This window comes from Vombatus ursinus, unplaced genomic scaffold (assembly GCF_900497805.2).
Source record: "Vombatus ursinus unplaced genomic scaffold, bare-nosed wombat genome assembly UNPS02014794.1, whole genome shotgun sequence".
NCBI lineage: Eukaryota > Metazoa > Chordata > Mammalia > Diprotodontia > Vombatidae > Vombatus > Vombatus ursinus.
In genome coordinates, this window is record NW_020954572.1 from 22,094,922 (window position 1) to 22,114,072 (window position 19,151).

At 44.0% G+C, this 19,151-nt stretch overlaps 1 protein-coding gene across 11 annotated transcripts in view; it reads right to left on the reverse strand.

The window, feature by feature from the left end:
• Positions 1–19,151, reverse strand: part of PAK6 (p21 (RAC1) activated kinase 6) — an 85,323-nt gene that overhangs the window by 23,213 nt on the left and 42,959 nt on the right. For all 11 annotated transcript variants that reach the window (XM_027870151.1, XM_027870149.1, XM_027870150.1 and 8 more), the window contains 2 exons: positions 5,297–5,505; positions 1,063–1,695 (listed from right to left, as the gene is read on the reverse strand). In XM_027870151.1, coding sequence (XP_027725952.1) covers positions 1,063–1,695; positions 5,297–5,500 — 837 coding nt within the window. In that variant the 5' untranslated portion in view covers positions 5,501–5,505. The remainder of the gene's footprint in view (positions 1–1,062; positions 1,696–5,296; positions 5,506–19,151) is intronic.

A 19,151-nucleotide genomic window follows, 5' to 3' on the forward strand; every position in this document is an offset into this window, starting at 1 on the left:
TCACAACAATCAGGTGGGGTAGTTGCTATTATTATCCCCATTTTGTAGAGAGGGAAACTGAGGTGAAGTGAGTTGCCCAGAGTCACACAGCTAGTAAGTGACTGAGGGAGGATTTGAACTTGGGTTTTCCTGACTACAAGTCTAACGCTCTACCTGCTATGCTGCTCTTGGCCTATATACAGGGCCTTTGTTCATGCCCCCCTCCCCAGGGGCACCCAGCCCTCGATCAGACTTCCAGGATATTGGCTGTCCCTTGGACGTGGCACCCTCTGGATAATTACAGAACAGAGTGGACACTCCTGCTGAGCCTGGCACTTTGAGGGGTGGGCTGAATGGCCAGGGACATGGGCTCACTGGTCTTCAAGGAGACCCTGGACAGAAGCCACTGTCCTCAGCAAAGCTTGCTTATTCTTTCCTATGGACTCTCTGAATGTGTTCTTATGACCTTTCCATACTTTTTCCAGACTCACCTTCTAGACCCAAGGTAAGAATCATGGGTCTGTAGTTTTAGACCTACCTTAGAGACCAGAGTACAGGCTCTTACTAAACAGTTGAAGAAACTTAGGCTTCGGCAACTGGGTGGTGCCATAGTGCACAGAGCCCCGGGCCTGGAGGCAGGAAGACTCATCCTTGTGAGTTCAAATCCAGCCTCAGACACTGACTGGATGTGTGACCCTGGGTGAGTCACTTAACCCTGTTTGCCTCAGTTTCCTCATTTGCAAAATGAACTGGAGAAGAAAATGGCAAACTACTCCACTATCTTTGCCAAGAAAACCCCAAATGGGGTCACAAAGAGTCAGTCATGACATAGAGGAATTTATAGAATCACAGAGTTAGAACTGCAAGAGACCTTGGGGACACTGAGTCCAACTTCATTTTACAGATGGGGAAACTAATTCTGAGAGAGGTTAGGCAGCTTGCCCGGGGTCACACAGCTTGTGAGCATCTGAGGCGGGTTTTGAACCCAGGACTTCCTGATTCCAAGTCCAGTGCCCTATTCACTATTCCATGTTGACTCTCAAATTGTCTCGTAATGCGGCCCAGACCCCATCTCCCACCTACCTTGCTCTTTGCAGCTGGGGCTGGCTTGCTGCTGCCATCAGAAATAAACATGCTACGGAAAAGCTTATTCTTCAAGCCGCTCTCTTGAGTCTTGGGGCTGGGGCTGCCCTCCCCACTGGGCCTGCCCGCAGCCGGGCCCACCAGGCAGGACTGGGGTCTTCGGTCCTCTGAATTCTGCCTCCCAACCTTGCCACCTCTGCTTGAGGTCAGGGCAGGGCAAGTCTCCAGGGGTGGACTGGGCAGGCAGGAAGTGAGCTGTAAGCATCGCTGGGCAGCACCTTGGAACTCTGCAGGCCCTAGGGACTGGGTTTTCATCACCAGCCCGTTAGGCTGGGCCTGGTCAGCCTGGTATTCCGGCCACATCATCTCTCGTCGGCCTGCTTTGGCTCCCCCGTTGCAGTTGAGGTAGATACCATAGGGGTCAGCCCTCTCAGGCTGGGGACTTTGAAGGTACATGTCTGTGTCTGGGCCCCATCGTTCATCCCCCAGGAGCCCCAGCGACTGAGCTCTCCTTCTGCTGGTGGGGCTCCGGCCCCGAAGGGTGTTGGAGCTGATGACAGAGAGCTTCTGAATATCATTGAGCAGCCCGGAAATGTAGCCCTCCACTTCAATGGTGCTGCCCCGGACCACCGTCTGTCAGGAGAGAGAAAAAAGAGGCTGTATGAAGGCTGGGGGCAAGAGGAATGGTGGGCCAAGAGGGAATAGCATAGGATGGGGAGAGTCCAAGAGAGGAAGCAAGAAAGGAGGCTGTCAGAGGACAAGACCTCAAGAAAGGAGAGGAGACTTAGCCATTTAAGAAGGATCTCTCATGGAAACCAGGCTGCAGCATCCCACCCTTGGTGCCCGCCACTGATCTGGTCTAAAAGAGAACCGGGGCTCAGATCGGAGGACTTAGGTTCAAATCACAGTTGGGTCACTTATTCTCTGTGATCTTAAGCACGGCATGTGCCTTTCTGGGCCTCAGTTTCCTCACCTACAAAGTGAAGAGATTGGACAGAACGACGTCTGAGGGCCCTTTCGGGTCTAAATCAACGACACCGTGTCAGTCATTCTCACCTCTTTACAGTTGGTCAGTCATTTTCAGTGGGGTCTGACTCTCCGAGACCCCTTTTGGGGTTTTCTTGGCAAAGATACTAGAGTGGTTTGTCATTTCCTTGTCCAGCTCATTTGACAGATGAGGAAACTTTAGCTCTACCTATACTACTGAAGAGGGAGGTTCCCCCGCCCCAGTTCAGGAACTGTTCCTTAGTTCAGTGACTGGAATTCACACCCAACATCTTCCCTATCTTGAGAATGCACAAATTAAGCTCAGCTCCTTCCTGTTTTTATAGCATCTTTCACAACCCGGGCAAGTGACACACAAAAACGGAACCCTCAAAAATTTAAAGACAAACACTTTGGTGGAGTATGTCATTATTGGACATAATGAGGCTACTCTATGGGGGAGGGGTTAAGCTTATTTGTTTCTGCACAGTGAAGGGAGTGTGAGTGATGTTAAAATTTTGGTACCCTGGAGCAAAGCTCCAGTTGCCTTAACCTAGTGAGGTCTCTATTTTTTTTAAAACCCACAAAGAAACCACAAGTTAGGAACAATTTTGTTTCTGGTTATCAGTTAGCCCTGAAAGATTAAGATCAATTGTAAACTCCTTAAGGGCAAAATTATGTTTTCCCTACTCCTCCACGCTGCCTCGCCTGCCCCCCCCCACCCCCCCAAGTTACTTTGCACACAGTAAGTGCTTAATGAGAATATACTTGTACTGGCACTCTCACAGAGCTGTTGTGAGGATCAAATGAAATGCCAAGAGATAGAGGGCCTTGGTAACTGCATATTTGTTGTTGTTGAGTCTCTTCAGTCATAATTGACTCTCCATGACCCCATTTGGGGGTTTTCTTGGCAAAGATACTGGAGTGATGTGCCATGTCCTTCTCCAGCTCATTTTACAGATGAGAAAACTGACGCAAAAGGGTTAAGTGCCTTGCCCAAGGTCACACAACTAGTAAGTGTCTGAAGCTGGATTTGAACTCAGGTCCTCCTGACTCCAGGCCTAGCACTCTATTCACTTCACCACCAAGCTGTAAAATTCAATAGTAAAATGACTAATATAGAAATATGTTTTACATGATTGAGATACATAACCTATTCAAAATTTTTACCGTCTTAGAGAGAGCAGGAGGTGAGGGAGTTAGGGAGAAAATTTGGAACTCAAAAAAAATTTTTTTTTTTCATTTTGTTTTTTGGTGAGGCAATTGGGGTTAAGTGACTTGCCCAGGGTCACACAGCTAGTAAGTGTCAAGTGTCTGAGGCCAGATTTGAACTTTTTTTTTTTTTTAACTTAAAAATTTTTTAAAGTGAATGTTTAAAAATATCTTTATATGTAATTGAAAAAATGAAACACTATTTATATTTAGTAAATATAAGATTATATAATATTTAGTAAATATAAGATTAATCCTATTATTGTTATAATTGCTTTGAAGCAATTTGAAACCTCTTGTCCCTCTCATATCCCACTCTTTTAAACACCCTTGTTCTGGACCCTAGCAACAAAACTCCCCTCCAGTTGTAGAAGGGCCCCTGCCCTTCATCTCTGAGCCAGCTGAGGACTGTGCAGAAAGAAGGCTGATTCCTTCTGCAGAACAGAACCTGATTCCTGTTCCTGGGAGGCTTCTCACCTGCCCTAAGGAGCGCAGTCTCTACCTCTAAGAAGCTTTAGCTCCATAGGCTCACAGATTTAGAGCTAGAAGAAACTTTAGAAGTCACCAAACTAACCCCTTTGTTTTACAGAGCTGAGGCTAACCAAGGGTAAGTGACTGACCCAGGGTCACACAACTAAAAAGTGTCTGAAGCAGCATTTGAACTTAGGTCTTCCTGACTCCAAACCAGTGATCAATTTGTCAAACTACCTTGCTGCCTCAGAGGCCCAAGGCCCGAGGCCTGAGGTCTCCCCTATATAGAGTAATGAAAGAGCAACCTTTTTGCCCAGAGCTGAGCCCCAGCCCTCCTTGCCTTTTCCTGCCTCTTCCCCTCTCTTCCCCAGATAGAATGCCTCTATAGACCTCAAAAAGGCATGAAGGGAAAACGGGTTTTGTCACTTTCCAAAAAGGTGATGATTCAGGGACAGCGTCTAACAAGGGTCTGGGCGTACTACCTGCCACATGAATACTTGGTTTGGTGCTGGTGAGGTCAGTCTTGTTGGACAAACTCTACCTTTGGCATCCTTACTCTGCTCCAGCCCTGCCTGACCTTAGGCATCTCTCCATGTGGCAGGGGATCTGGGGTTGGGGAGGGATGGATCTGTTGAGGCAAAGGTCTCTTCGCCTACCCAACAGCACCCCCCTCCCTCTATTTGCCCCAAGACTTGCAGAAGATGGCCCAGGGTAAAAACTGGGCAAGATGAAGACCCAGGTCCTACCCCTGTGTCTTGAACCTGGACTCTTATCTTGGCTGCTTCTCCCTAGGCCACTCTGTGAAAAAGGAGGCTAATTAGTTGTTTTTGTTGTTGTTCAATCATGTCTGACTGTTCGTGACCCCATCTGGGGTTTTCTTGCTAAAGATACTGGAGCGGTTTGCCATTTCCTTCTCCATCTCATTTTACAGATGAGGAAACTGAGGCCAACAGGGTTAGTGACTTGCCAGGGTCACACAGCTGGTAAGTGTCTGAGGCTGGATTTGAACTCACGAAGATGAGGCTTCCTGATTCCAAGCCCAGCGCTCTATCCACCGTACCACCCAGCTGCCCCCGACTAATTAGTAGGGAATTAGAATAATAGTTCATTGATAACTAATAATTAAGAGCTTCCTTGAGGTTTCTTTGTGGTTTTAGCAGAAGCTATTTTCCCCCAGCCAGGAAGAATCTGACCTTAATCCCCTCCTTTTCTCTAGGCTTTGGGAGAGCCTAGCAGGCAGCTGGGTAGCAAAATGGTTAGAGAGTTGAACTTGGAGTCAGGAAGACCTGAGTTAGAAGGCTGCCTCAAATGATTACCAGCTGAGACCCTGGGCAAGTCATTTACCTATCCTCAGCCTGTTTCCTCATCTGTAAAATGGGAATGATAATAATAATAATCATAATAATAATAATGATAGCATCTACCTCTGAGGGTTGTTTGTGAGGCTCACATGACATAGTTTACATAAAGTGTTTTTCAAACCCCACCATGCTATTGAAGTGCTAGTTATTCTCTTCATCAGTGTGGGGCTCACCCCTTTTCCTCTAGGGGTTCCCAACACCCTCACCTTCATGGGTTGGAGCTGGACCCGGGTGATACGTGAAGGGTCCACCACAGGTTTGGGCCTCCTCAGGGTGTCCAGGATGTTCTGCCATTGTGGAGGGAGGCCCACAAACTTGCCTTCCTTGGGGTCAAAGGACGTGTGGACACGGTGCTGGAAGTTCTGCGGGGCAGAGATTTCTGGACGTTTCTTTTTCTTTTTTCGGAACATTATGTCTGAAAATCAGAAGAGAAGACCATGTAGTCAAGATGGGATTTTGCTCAGAAGTGCTCATTGTGTGTGTGTGTGGAGGGGGTAATGGCAAGATCTGTGGTTAAGCCAATTTCCTTCTAGCCCCTTCGCCTCCTCCCCTCTCTGCTTTCCTATCATCCGCTCAATGAGCTCTACTCCAGAAATAGCTTTCTACCTCCCATCTGGCCAGTGCTTCCCTTCATCTTCTTTCATCCCCAAAGCTACTCTTATCCAACTTCTTCCAGAAAGTTAATCCTGGGGAAAGCCTCCCAATCCTCTCCAGAAATCACAAAATAAACAGAAACGAACAAAAAAATCACAGAGGAACACGTGCCCATTTCCATGCCGGTCCAAAGTTCCAGCTACCCACCCCCATTCCAAGGGCAGGCCTTTGGTCTCTGTTCTACATGGAGCCCCAGACTGTATCAGGCCTCCAGGGAACAGCAGACCACAAGCATGTTGACTACACATTTAATAAAGGACCTCTGAGTACCAGACTTCTTGGGAGAGGATGGAAGAAACATCTGTCACCACCTAGCATATTAACCTGATGTCAGGAAAGTTTCAAAGCCATCTCACATCCAAGCAGTATGTAAAACACATTGGAGGAGAGAGTGGGCTATTATATAGTATTATATAATATTACATATTATATTATATAGAGAAGGGCTATTCTATTCTTAAAGCACTTTAGAGAGGTTATACCCACAACCCCCATTACTGACAGAAAGGCAGTCTTTACAAAGGGTTGTCCTCCTGCCCAAAACACACCGTCTCCTCTCTCCTCTGTGCCTCTTGGCATCTCCAGCCCCGTTAAAGGCTTAGCTCAAGCACCACCTTCTACAAAAGGCCTTTTTGAATTTTTTTAGTAGTAAATGCTTCACTCTGCCCCGTCCCCAATTATTTACATTTTAAAATTTTACTTATTAATTAACAAATGTTATTAAGGACCTACTATGCACCAGGCACTAGGAGTGAGGCATTCTGCTAGGTGCTGAGAATACAAAGACAAAAAAAAAGGTATAATCCCTTTACCTCCAGTAGAAGGTAAGCCTCATGAGGACAGGAACAATTTTTTGTCTTTCTGCTCCCAGCATAGAGCACAGTGCCCACCATCTAGTAGGCACTTAACAGTGTTTAGAGAATTGAAAGGAGGGAAATCCATTGGATCTGTAGGACCTAGAGCTGAAACGGACCTTGAGATATCATCAAGCATTACTCTTTCATTTTACAGGTGAGAAAAATGAGGCTCGGAATGTTTCAGTGACTTGCTCACACCTTGATGATTCTCTTTCATTGATCAGTTCTGACATTGAGGGCTTGGTTTAGTGACTTTATCTGACTCTTTTAGGGGTGGAAGAATAAAACAGGAATAGGGATTGGACCTGTGATTTAGGAGGAAACTTCTGAATAAGGAAACTTTCTCTACTTAGTTGCTCCATCCTTGTTTTTCTCCCTTGATTCTACGTTTCCCTCTGTCAGGTTAACCAATCTGTCACCACCTCTGCAACTTAGTTGGTTGGTATTGAAGAGAACCAAAATGACCTTACTACATTGGGGTCAAGGTACAGTGTTTCCAACTGTGGCTGAATGTTAGAGTCAGTGAGAAGTTAAGTGACTTGCCCAGGGTCACACAAACAGCATGTCAGAGACAGGACTTGAACCTAGATCTTCCAGGAGTTCTCTCTTTCTTTCTTTCTCTCTTTCTTTCTCTCTTTCTCTCTTTCTTTCTTTCTTTCTCTCTTTCTTTCTTTCTTTCTTTCTTCCTTTCTTTCTCTTTCTTTTCTTTCTTTCCTTCTTTCTTTCCTTCTTTCCTTTTCTTTCCTTGCTTTCTTTCCTTCTCTTCCTTCCTTTCTCTCTCTCTTTCTTGGAGACAATCAGGTTAAGTGACTTGCCTAGGGTCACACAGCCAGTAAGTGTCTAAGGCTGCATTTGAACTCAAGTCTTCCTCCCTCCACGGCTTGTGCTCTATCCACCGCACCACCTAGCTGTGCCCCCAGACTGGCTTTCTATTGTGGGATAATAATAATAATAAACAATAACAAAGAAACAGAAGAAAATGTGCAACACATTATGGTAGGTTGTAAAAATTTAACCCTTATTGAATACCTAGCAAGATTTGACCTAGCGGCTAAAACCATATATAAAAAGCTCATCAACTTTCATGGACTGACAGGCAACAAATCACTAAACTACTACAAATACAAGACACGAAATATTCTGGAAAACTCTACCAATAAACTGCACTGGAGTTAGGCTCTTTTGATGGACTGAACCATTGCCTGCAATTGCTCAAGTCATAATATTGATCCATAAAAACTCAAAAATAACATTTTAATAGATGTTGCCATTTCAGACAACTCATAATCTCTGAGCTACATGGACTGTTTCTATCTGAGCTTTTGACAAACTGGGAATGATTTTTCTAAAATAAAATGATTTTTCTAAATAAATAGAATAATTTTTCTAAAATAACAAAGATAGCAGACATTTATAACTTAGCTAGGAGGTGCAGTGGATAGAGTGCTGGGCCTGGAGTCAGGAAGAATCAAGTTCACGAATTCAAATCCAACCTTAGATACTTACTAGCTGTGCGATCACTTAACCTTGTTTGCCTCAGTTTCCCCATCTGTAAAATGAACTGGAGAAGGAAATGGCAAACCACTCCAGTATTTTTAGCAAGAAAACCTCAAATGGGGTCACGAAGAGTCAGACATGACTGAAAATGACTGAACCACAACAAATAACTTAGCTCATTTGATTCTTACATTTTTTTTAAAGGTTTTACAGAGAGGAAACTGAGGCTCACAGAGAATACGTGCCTTGCCTGTGGTCCCACAATTAGTCACTGTCAGAGAGGTCAGATTTGAACTCGGTTCTCTCTTGATACCAAGTCTAGAGCTCTTTCCACTAAGCCATGCTGATGATGGGATATGCGTGCTCCATCCTTGTTTTCTCCCTTGATTCTGTGTTTCCCTCTCTCAGGCTAACCAATAGCATCTATCTGGCAGCCTGGATAAGGAGAGGTCTTATCACCCCGGGGACACTTAAATACCTTTAAAAAGAGAAACCATTGAGTAGCCAGCTCTCCAAATCTGCTCAGCCTGTACTACTAATAGTTTTTGGGAAAGATCACTCCCTCAATTCATATAAACCAGGGACTCTTAACCTGAGCACTTCTATTTTTTTTTCCTTTTTTTAGACAATTGGGGTCAAGTGACTTGCCCAGGGTCACACAGCTAGTAAGTGTCAAGTGTTTGGTCTGAGGTCAGATTTGAACTCAGGTCCTCCTGACTTCAGGGCTGGTGCTCTATCTAATGTACCACCTAGTTGCCCCTAACCTGAGCACTTTTAAAACACTATTTTGATAACTATATGGTTTCCTCTGTAATCTTGTGTATTTTATGCATCTAAAACCATTATTCTGAGAGATGGTCTTTGGGCTTCACCAGACTGACATGACACAAAAGTGAGGAACCCCCGATATCAACAAACAACAAACTTTAGGACAATTGCATAGGTCCACATCTTCAAAAGACTAGTTAGAGCTCAGGCTTGAGGGATGTAAGTTCAATGGGTGCAGTGCTTGTCTTTGATTATCTTTGTTTTTGCCCCAGTATCTAACCCAGTGCTTTTGTACACAGTAGGTGCTTAATGTTTGTTGAAATCTTTTGTTGAATTCTGCCCCCTGTTTGGGAACTAACTGTTCCACCTGTCATCTAGCCAAGTCACGGAGATGTTCTGTTTCTTGGTTCCCTCAATTGTCATTCCCCATCAGATAGGGGAATATGAGGTGTAATACCCAGGATTCTTTGCTTTGTTTACACGTGGCTTATCCTCAGGTGTTGCCATTATATCAGAAGATAAGATGTGCTACACTGGGTAAAACCACAGCCCATCCTGCTTTGGACTGCACCTAGTAGAAAAGCCCTGGGAAGTTGCCTGAGGCCCAGCTAGTAAGTGCCAGAGATGGGATTTGAACCCAGACCTTCTTGACTCCAAACCTCAAAGCCTATTTCGGCCCTCATCTAGGGGTGTGCTGGAGCCAGCTCAAACAGCTTGTTAAAGTTTCAGTGTGAGCATTTAAACCTTAAAAACTGGCAAATGCTACAGCTACAAATCAGGGCTTGATCTGTCTTGTTGCTTGTCTAGACTTAAGAAAGTGATGGAGAAAATGTTAATAATGCAAACTAAACTTAAAAGCGTGGCCTGTGTGCTTATCTTCTTTCCCCCTCAGAGAGCTAGTTGCTAAGCATTTACCAGCACTCCACTGGCATCTTTCCTGACTGGTGTTGTCACTCAGAAGCCTCTCTGACTCCTTGTTCATTTGGGGGGACCTTAGCATCTCGAGTGGGGTAAGAGGAAGAACACAGGATTTGGAGTCAGAGACCTAGACTTAAATTCTGCCTCTGTCACTAGTAGTGAGACTTTGGCCTGAGCCTCAGTTTCTTTATCTGTTAAATAGGAATGACAATACCTGCCTTCTGTGGCAGGGATGCTGTAACATCCTAGGTAGAGTGCTATACAAATATAAGCAATTATTAGTGTCCTTTAACTCCATCATGAGATTGATTTGAGTTTATCTCATTTTTTTTTGAGGGGCAGAGACCAGAATCATATACAGTAATTCAGCTGTGGACACCCAATGGTTTTTTTTGAAAACTTCATCTTTGTTTATTTATTTTTTGCTTTTTGGTGAGGCAGTCGGGAGCAAGTGACTTGCCCAGAGTCACACAGCTAGTAAGTGTCAAGTGTCTGAGGCCGAATTTGAACTCAGGTCCTCCTGACTCCAAGGCCAGAGCTCTATCCACTTCACCACCTACCTGTCCCAACTTTGTCTTTATCTTATTTTATCTTCCCTGGTAGGAAAAGCACTGACTGAAATCAGAGGACCTGAGTTCAAATCCCAACAATAATGCTACTTCTGTGACTTTGGGCACAGTGGATAGACTGTTGGAGTTGGGGGCTAGAAAGCTCTGAGTTCAAATTCTGTCTCAGGCATTTACTAGCTATGTGACCTTGGGCAAGTCACTTAATTCCTCTCAGCCTCAGTCTCCTCATCAATTAAATGGGAATAATAATAGCACCTATCTTAAAAATGGGATTGTTGTCGAGCACCAAATGAGATAACACAGGGAAAGCACTTTGCAAATCTTAAAATGCTATATAAATTTAGTTGCTGTTTAGTCATTTTTTCAGTCATGTCTGGATGGGCTCATTTCACAACTAACCATCCTCAAATTTCCACAAGAGTTTTTTGAAAATAGTGGTTCCATTTTTGCCTCCCTGACTTGGCTTGCCAATGCTTGGCTCTGTCACGTGACTTTGCCTCCCAGTTTGCTTTGTCTTAAAAAAACCGTGGCTTTAGAGAAGAATCAGAGAAACTTAGGAAGATGACTTTGATGTAGATGGTTGGACTATGGGATGGATGGTGAATGGATGCAGAAGAAAGGAGGCAGAATGAGAACAATTCACATGATGACTACAAGAATGTAAAGGAAACAACTTAGAATGACGTTGGAACTCTGAACAGTGAGTGTAGTGAAATGTTGTAAATGCAGAGGACTGATGGTGGAATAAGCCTTCTACCTCTTGATAGAGATGGGTGGGGTACTCTCTAGGACGGAACCAGATGAAAATTTCCAGACCTGCAATTTGTTGATGATTTGTTTTGCTTAGTTATAACTTCAGGGTGGGAGGGGAGAGAGGAGGGACTAATGGAGTCTTTGGAAAACACAATATAAAAATCAATCAAACTTAAAAAAAAAACACAACATATTTAAAGTAAAAAACAAAACAAAAAACAAAACAACCACCCTGCCTCTGCTATTTACACTTGTAGAACCTTGAGGGAAATCGTTCCTATCGCCTCAGTCTTCTCATCTGTAAACTGAAGCTCATGATACTGGGCAAGACAATTCCCATAATGAATAATAATGATAATAGCTTTCATTTATGTAGCAATTTAAGGTTTCTAAAGCACTTTACCTAGGTCAACTCATTTGATCCTCACAACTCTGGGAAGTAGGTACTTTTATTACCCCGATTTTAAAGATCAGAAAACTGAGGCACAGAGAGGTTAAGTGACTTGCCCAGGGTCAAAATGCCTTTGCTATTTGCCATTTTTATAACCCTGGGGAAGTCTGGGGAAAGTGACTCAGCTAGTAAGTGTCCAAGGCAGGATTCAAAGTCACGTCTTTCTGACTCTCCTGCTCTCCAACCGCTGAGTAGATATGTGCATAGAGTGAGCTCCCAGGAATATAAGGTCCACATCAGATCCATCCTCTATGCATGCCTATGCTTCAACACCTCAGGGATTAAGTGAGATAATGCATGTGAAGTGCTTTGTAAATTATGAAACACTAATAAATGTATGCTGAATCACCTCTTTGATCATCTTTGGCCACCTCTCTCCTTGGAGAAAGTACAAGCTTTTGCAACATCCCTGAGGAAAAGGAAAACAGGGATTATCTTCAAGGTTCAATTCTATGCCTCAGAGACAGCCAGGTGGCACAGTAGATACAGCTGAGCCCTGAATCAGGAGAATACCTGAGTTCAAATCCAGCCTCAGACTAGATGTGTGATCCTGGGCAAATCATTTAACCTTTCTGTCTCAGTTTCCTCAACTGTAAATGGAGAATAATAATAGCATCAGCTAGGTGGCACCATAGTGTACAGAATGCTGGACCTAGAGCCAGGAAGACTCATTCTTCCCGAGTTCAAATTTGGCTTCAGACACTTCCTAGCTGTATGACCCTGGGCAAGTCACTTAACCCTGTTTGTCTCAGTTCCTCAACTGTAAAATGAGCCGGAGAAGGAAATGGCAAACGATTCCAGTATCTCTGCCAAGAAAACCCCAAATGGGGTCACTAAGAGTCTGACAGCACTGAAACAACTCAACAATAACACCACCTCATTGGGTTTTTGTGAGGATCAAATGAGGTAATATTTGTAAAGCACTTAGCAAAGTTTCTGGCATATAGCAGTTGCTTAATAAATGCTTGTCTATGGGCAGCAAGGTGGAGCAGTGGATAGAGCACCGGCCCTGAAGTCAGGAGGACCTGAGTTCAAATACGGCCTCAGACCAAACACTTGATACTTACTAGCCGTGTGACCCTGGGCAAGTCACTTAACCCCAATTGCCTAAAAAATAAACAAATAAATAAAATAAATGCTTGCCTACTCCTCTTCCAGTTCTTCGGATCGAAACAATTTAATCTGAACCTCAAAGATGGCAGGCTATGGGAAAGCATCTGAAATGAAAATGAAAACCAAAGCACCAGCATCTTCAGAATGTGAGCTCCCTGAGGACGAGTACTGTGATTCTGCTTTTCTTTGTATCCCCAGCACTTGGCACAGTGCCGGCACATAGTAGACACTTAATAAATGCCTGTTTGACTGACTGACTGATTCTAGTTGCTGTTGCTCTCTTCCCTCCTATGCATCATCTCTGACACCAGATGGGCGGAAAAAGCAGAGGCAGCTTCTGCAACACTGTCCACATTTTTGCGGTTGATGGATGTTTTTGAAGATTCCTCATAAGTATTTTCTCCAACCATCAATTGTAGCACTGACAGAAAAGATCTCCGGAGCCCAGAGGGAAGGGACAAACCCAAACCAGTTTGAGAATGAAGCTGCTCCATTGGCATGTTTCCTGCTGCCAAAGCCTGGCCAGGCTGACCCCATCTGGAGGAAATGCTACCCCAGAGCTGCCACACCCACAGAATGCACAGAGGGAGCGGGTGGAATGGGGAGGGAGGGTGTGTGTGCACTGGAGCTGGGAGGATTGGTCCGTCAGCTGGAAGATTCTGAGAAGCAGGAGAATCTGCTGAGGGGAGGGCCTTTGGAGAGAGAAGGATCAAAGACAGAAAGGGATTACAATCGAAAGATAAGAGGATGAAGAGTGGTCAATAGCACAGATAGAAGAAGATTACAGATTTAGCACTGAAAGGGATCTTAGAGGTCATCTAACCTCACTTTCTCATTTCGATTTGAGGGACCTTGCCTTTGCCATTTGCTATTTGCATCACCCTGGGGAAGTCTGAGGAAAGTGATGCCCAGAGAGTATACAAGAATTGCCCAAGGTCACGTTCGTAGTAAATGGTTGATTCAATATTTGAACCCAGGCCCCCTGACTCCAAATCCAGCCGGTTTCCTACTATACAGAGTCAACATTCTTTTTGGTCCCTGTACCCTCTTCCAGAGCCTCCTGCCACCATTGCCCAGCAACCTCTCTATTTTCAAAGTGCACTCCATTTATTTAACACACAGATATATAATATTACATATTTAGTAACATATGTCATACATATTAAACGTAGAGGAAGTACTTAATAAAATGCTTTTTCATTCATTAATTCTATGTCACTCCCATCCAGATCTTTTTTACTATCATCTCCCAGCCTTGGACAGCTATGTAGCACAGTGGATAGAGAGCCAGGCTTGGAGTCAGGGAGACCTGAGTTCAAATCTGGCTTCAGACACTTACTAGCTGTGTGACCCTGGGCAAGTCACATAACCCTTGTTTTGTTTGCCTCAGTTTCCTCATCTGTAAAATGAGCTGGAGAAGGAAATGACAAACTACTCCAGTATCTTTGCCAAGAAAACCTCATTGGGGGAGAAGGGGCCGTGAGATCAAGGAGAGAAGGCAGGGACTCGCCTGAGTTCTTCCCCAACCCCCCCCCCCCAAGACCTTTAAATAATGCCCTAAAACAAATCCTGGAGTGGCCAAACCCACGAAAGGATGGGGTGAAACAATTTTATAGCCCAAGACAACTTAAAAGTTTGGCAGGAAAGGTCTGTCGCGCTGGGGGATAAGAGTAGAGCACGGACCAGAGCATGCTGCGCCAGCACAAAGCAGGCCACAGCAAACCAGGAGCGGGCCTCGGGAGTGAATGAATCAGCAGCTGCAGCAGCTGCTTCTGGAGCTCTCAGCCCACAGACGGTAAGGAGGTTGAACAACTGGTCAGAAGGAGATTATGGGTCTCTTTGCTAGCACCAAGACAGGACTCTATGGTTTTGCCCATACTCAGATGCAGGTCACAGTCCTGGGTGGCAGTCCCAGGGCCAGGAGGAGCACTAGTACACCAGAGCTTTCGGCTGTAGAGATGCAATGCCAAGGCAGAAGAGAGTGCTTGTGGTCACTCACAGACCAGAACACAGGCCAGGAGAGTAGTAAACACCTTTCCTTAGATCATACCACCTTGGAAAAACTGAAACCTTACAGGTCCCTACAGGTATCTCTGAAAACAGCTGCACAAAACCCCTGAAGCTTGGGCCAGTGTGCCCTCTACCCTGGAAGCAGAACCTCCTTTAGGAAAGAGTTAAAAGTCAAAAAACAGGCTGAGAAAACGAGCAAACAAAAGAAAAAAATTCTGACCAAAGAAAGTTATTATTTTCTTTTACAACATGACTAATATGGAAACATGTTTTGCATGATTACATGCGTATAATCTATATCAAATTGCTTGCTTTCTCAATGAGGGGGGTAGAGAGGGAGGGAGAGAATTTGGAACTCAGTTTTAAAAATGAATGTTAAAAACTGTTTTTATGTGTAATTGGGGAAAAATAAGATATTAAATTTTTTAAAAACCCACCAACCTCATGGACAGTATGGTCCGTAAGGTCAAGAGTCCAAAACTACTAAACATTAAACAATAACAACAAATCCCCTAGAACAAAGATGTTAAACTTTCACTGCTTGTGGCCAGATTAAAAGCTAATTGGGAAATGTTTAACAAAATAAACAAAAATACAATACAAAATAGATAATGTTAACTTGTGTTTTTCCAAGTCAATATGCCACCTGAAGAAATCCATTTCTTTCTGAGTTTGACACCACTGCCCAGAACAACAGGGTCTCCTCAGCTCCTCCAGTGACCTACATCTCTACTCTACCCTAGCTGTCCATGGGTGGTCACACCTTAGACTGCGCTATAACTGTTACCTCTATGGTCTTGAACTCTGAAATGCCTTCTAATTATAACCCCTTGTCCTTCGCCCTCCTTGGGACCACCATTTTAGGAAGGACCCCAGCCATGCTTCACCTTGCTCACAGCTAGACACTCTCCTGAATCCTCTTCCTTCTTCTTCTCACCTGCTGCATTTCTCCTTCCTTCCCCTCCTCCGCATTCCTCCTCCAACCACACTTTCTAGCTCCCTTTCATGTGTTATTTTCCTCCATTAGGATGTAAGCTCCTTAAGGGTCAGGCACTGTCTTTCTTTTGGCTTGTATCTGTATCCCCTCCCTGTTCCCCAATGCAACATTCATTTTATAGTTTATCTTTATAGTCTTGACCCCAAAGTTAACCAGTTCAACTATGGCCTATCACCCACTCTTGACTCCCTTCCCTCCTTTGTCCTTCCTTGGCTCATGACCAAGGTCAAACCTCCATGCCCATCACCTACTTTTCCCACTCTTACTACAGGGCTGTTGAATACTGCTTGAGGAAGACTCAAAATGGTGCCAACTCAACTCATGCTATCTGAACTCAAGAGGACCCTCTCTTCAACATGGCAGTCCCTCGTTGACTCTTCATCACACTTTCTTCCAGATTGATCTGTGCCTTTTCCTCCTCTCAAACCCCTGGGGCTATTCTCCTCCCACTTCTCAGCAGATAATCATGGGATCATAAATTTAGGGCTAGAAGGGGTCTCAGAGGCCACCCTGTTCAACCCCTTATTTTACAAATGAGGAAACTGAAGCAATCCCAGGGAGGTTACATTACTTGCTCAAGGTTAGACAGTAACAAGTCAGGAGGCAAAATTTGAAGCCTGGTCCTTTGATTCCAGATACAATGCTCTCTCCACTGTACCATAGGAAAACAAAATCAGTGCCGTCTCTTGTGAACATGGATGACTCTCTTACTCAATACATCTAGACCTGTCCACATCATCTCCTGTTCTGTCTTCCTTCACTCAGGCCACAGAGGATAAGGTGGTACTTTTCTTTGCTTTCTACTTGTTTCCTCGATCCCCTTCCTTCCCATCTCTTCTGGGAGTTCACCCTATCAATCATTCTTCCCCTTTTTCTCTGTTTCTGTAGTTCCTTTCCCTGCTGCTGACAGATATGCTCAGCTCTCCCGTTATTAAGAAACTTTCACTTGACCTTGTCATCCCCCTCAAGCCATTGGCCTACATTATTCCTTCCGTTCACTGCCAAACTCCTAGAAATAATCATCTATAATCACTACCTCTACTTCCTTACCACCCACTCACTTGTCAACCCCTTGCTGTCTGGCTTTCAACCCCAATGGTCTACTGGAACTGCCCTCAAAGGATTCCAATGAGCTCATAATTTCTAAATTCAAGGACTTTTTTCCTCTTTGGTCCTCATGCCATCTCTCTCCTACTCCTGAACACTCTCTCCTTCTTTGTCTTTCATGACACTGCTCCATTTTGTTTTATCTCAGGCTCCTTTGCTGACTCATCACCTATCTTGGGTCCCCTAAGCATCAGTATCTCCCACTGCTCTCTTTTTTCTAAATTCTTTCTAATAGTGAGGTTCATCTGCTCTCCATGGTTTTAATTATCCCTACAAAGATGACTCTCATATCCTATACATCCAACCTGAATCGACCTTCTGAATTCTAGTCTCCCATATCCAACTTCATGCTGGACTTCTTGACCTAAATTTTCCATCAATATCTCAGATGCAACATGTCCAAAATGGAACTCATCATCTTTTCCCTTATTTCTACTTTCCCCTCAAACTTGCCTGTCTTCACTGAGAGAACCACCATCCTTATAACCAGAGTTTATAAATATAAGATATATAAACTAAATTGTTAAAGCTTAAAACTGACTAAGACTTTTGGGACACTCTGTATTTGGCTCTCTTTAATCCCTTACTAATCTGAGACCAAGTCTTGTAGATTCTGCCTCCCCAACATCCCTCCCATCTGTTCCCTTCCCCTTGATCACACTGCTACACGCCTTCTCTCTTCACCTCCACCTTTCCAAATTCTTATCCTCCCATCCCTTAAGGTTCATCTCAGGTACCACCTCTGCCTTGAAGGCTTCCCTAATGCCCAGATATTAGTGCTCTTCCCTCAAATATCCCTAGAACTCCAACCTCTACCCTTACTTCTTACTCTATATTGTTACTATCCAAGTTCATGTTGTATCCGCCCAGTAGAATATAAGTTCCCTGGAGACAGATATTTCATTGTTGCTTTTGCATCCCAGCGTTTCACACATATTCTTATGAATATTTGTCAAACTGAATGAAACTCTTAATGTATCAGCCCCTTTGACTGGAAACTCTTGCTGCTGATCCCAAACATTGTGCAGTAGTTGGGATGCCCGTCAGTTTTTACCAAGATGGACTTGAAGGATTATAAAGTCAAACACGAATTCACCAAGGTAGAAAAAAGGAAAATCCCATTTCAGTAGTAGTTGTCATCTTGCTTACTTAGGATGTCCCTTGGTCTTGATAACATACCTAGTACCATTCCGTGATCTGAAAATTTGATCTTCTAAGATGTGGTAGAAGTAATAGAGCCTCATCCCCCTCTAAAAGGCAACTAAGCTGTCCTCAAGACTTCATTAATTAGTCCTGGTGCTGGAACCATTTCATACCAGCTCACAAGAGTGGATTGTTAAATTTTCAGTGTGAGTATTTACATCCCATGGAACCCTATTTGCCTCAGTTTCTCCATCTGTAAAATGAGCTGGAGAAGGAAATGGCAAACTATTCTAGTATCTCTGCCAAGAAAGCCCCATATGGGGTCACAAAGAGTCAGACATGACTGAAAATTACTGAACAACAACATTTACACCTCAGAAAACAGCAAATGCTACAAATCATGGCTTGATTCAATGTTTTGTCGGTTACTCAGACCTAAGAAAATAATGGAGAAAGTGTTGATGAGTTAAAGATGAAAGGTTAGATGACTTGCCCGAGGGTAGGCAGGGAGCGACTGACAATCAGGATTTGAACCTAGATCATCAATGTGGGGGGAGGGGTTCATAAAATTTCATCAAATGAATTGGGGGACTCAATTGATCAGGTCCCCCCCATCCCCCCCCCATCAATCCTCCACTAAGTTTAAGTTTATCTAGGAAGAGATAGAGGGTTAAGAAGAGTAAATTATGGACCAAGAAGAGGAGAGGAGTGAGGAAAGTCCTTTTAAAAATGGCCTGCAGTAGCTCCTGAGGTTTCCCTGCTATTACCTCTGCTTCTTCAGAGACTTTTCTTTGTTGAATGACTTTTCCTAGGAAAGCCTTAAGAACTTCCAGCAATCAGTCAGCTGAGAGAGCATTTCAGGAGTACAAGAGGTAAATAATAATTAATAATGATGATAGCATTTATATAGCATTTGAAAATTTGCAAAATATTGCACATATATTATCTCACTTGAACCTCATAACTCAGAGGTAGAGACTAACATTATCCCCATTTTATAGGTGAGGAAACTGAGGCTAAGAAGTTGTGTGACTTGCCCAGATTCACACAGCTGTGTATCATTCACCACAATTCTTCTTCTGATTTATTCCAATGCCCAGAGCTCCTTTATGATGAAGGCACTTTTTAATGTAGTAGATTGTATTGCTCTGGATTTTGAGTCCAAGATCTGGGTTCAAATCCTACTTCTGCTACTTACTACTTTGTGTGAACTTGAATAAGTCA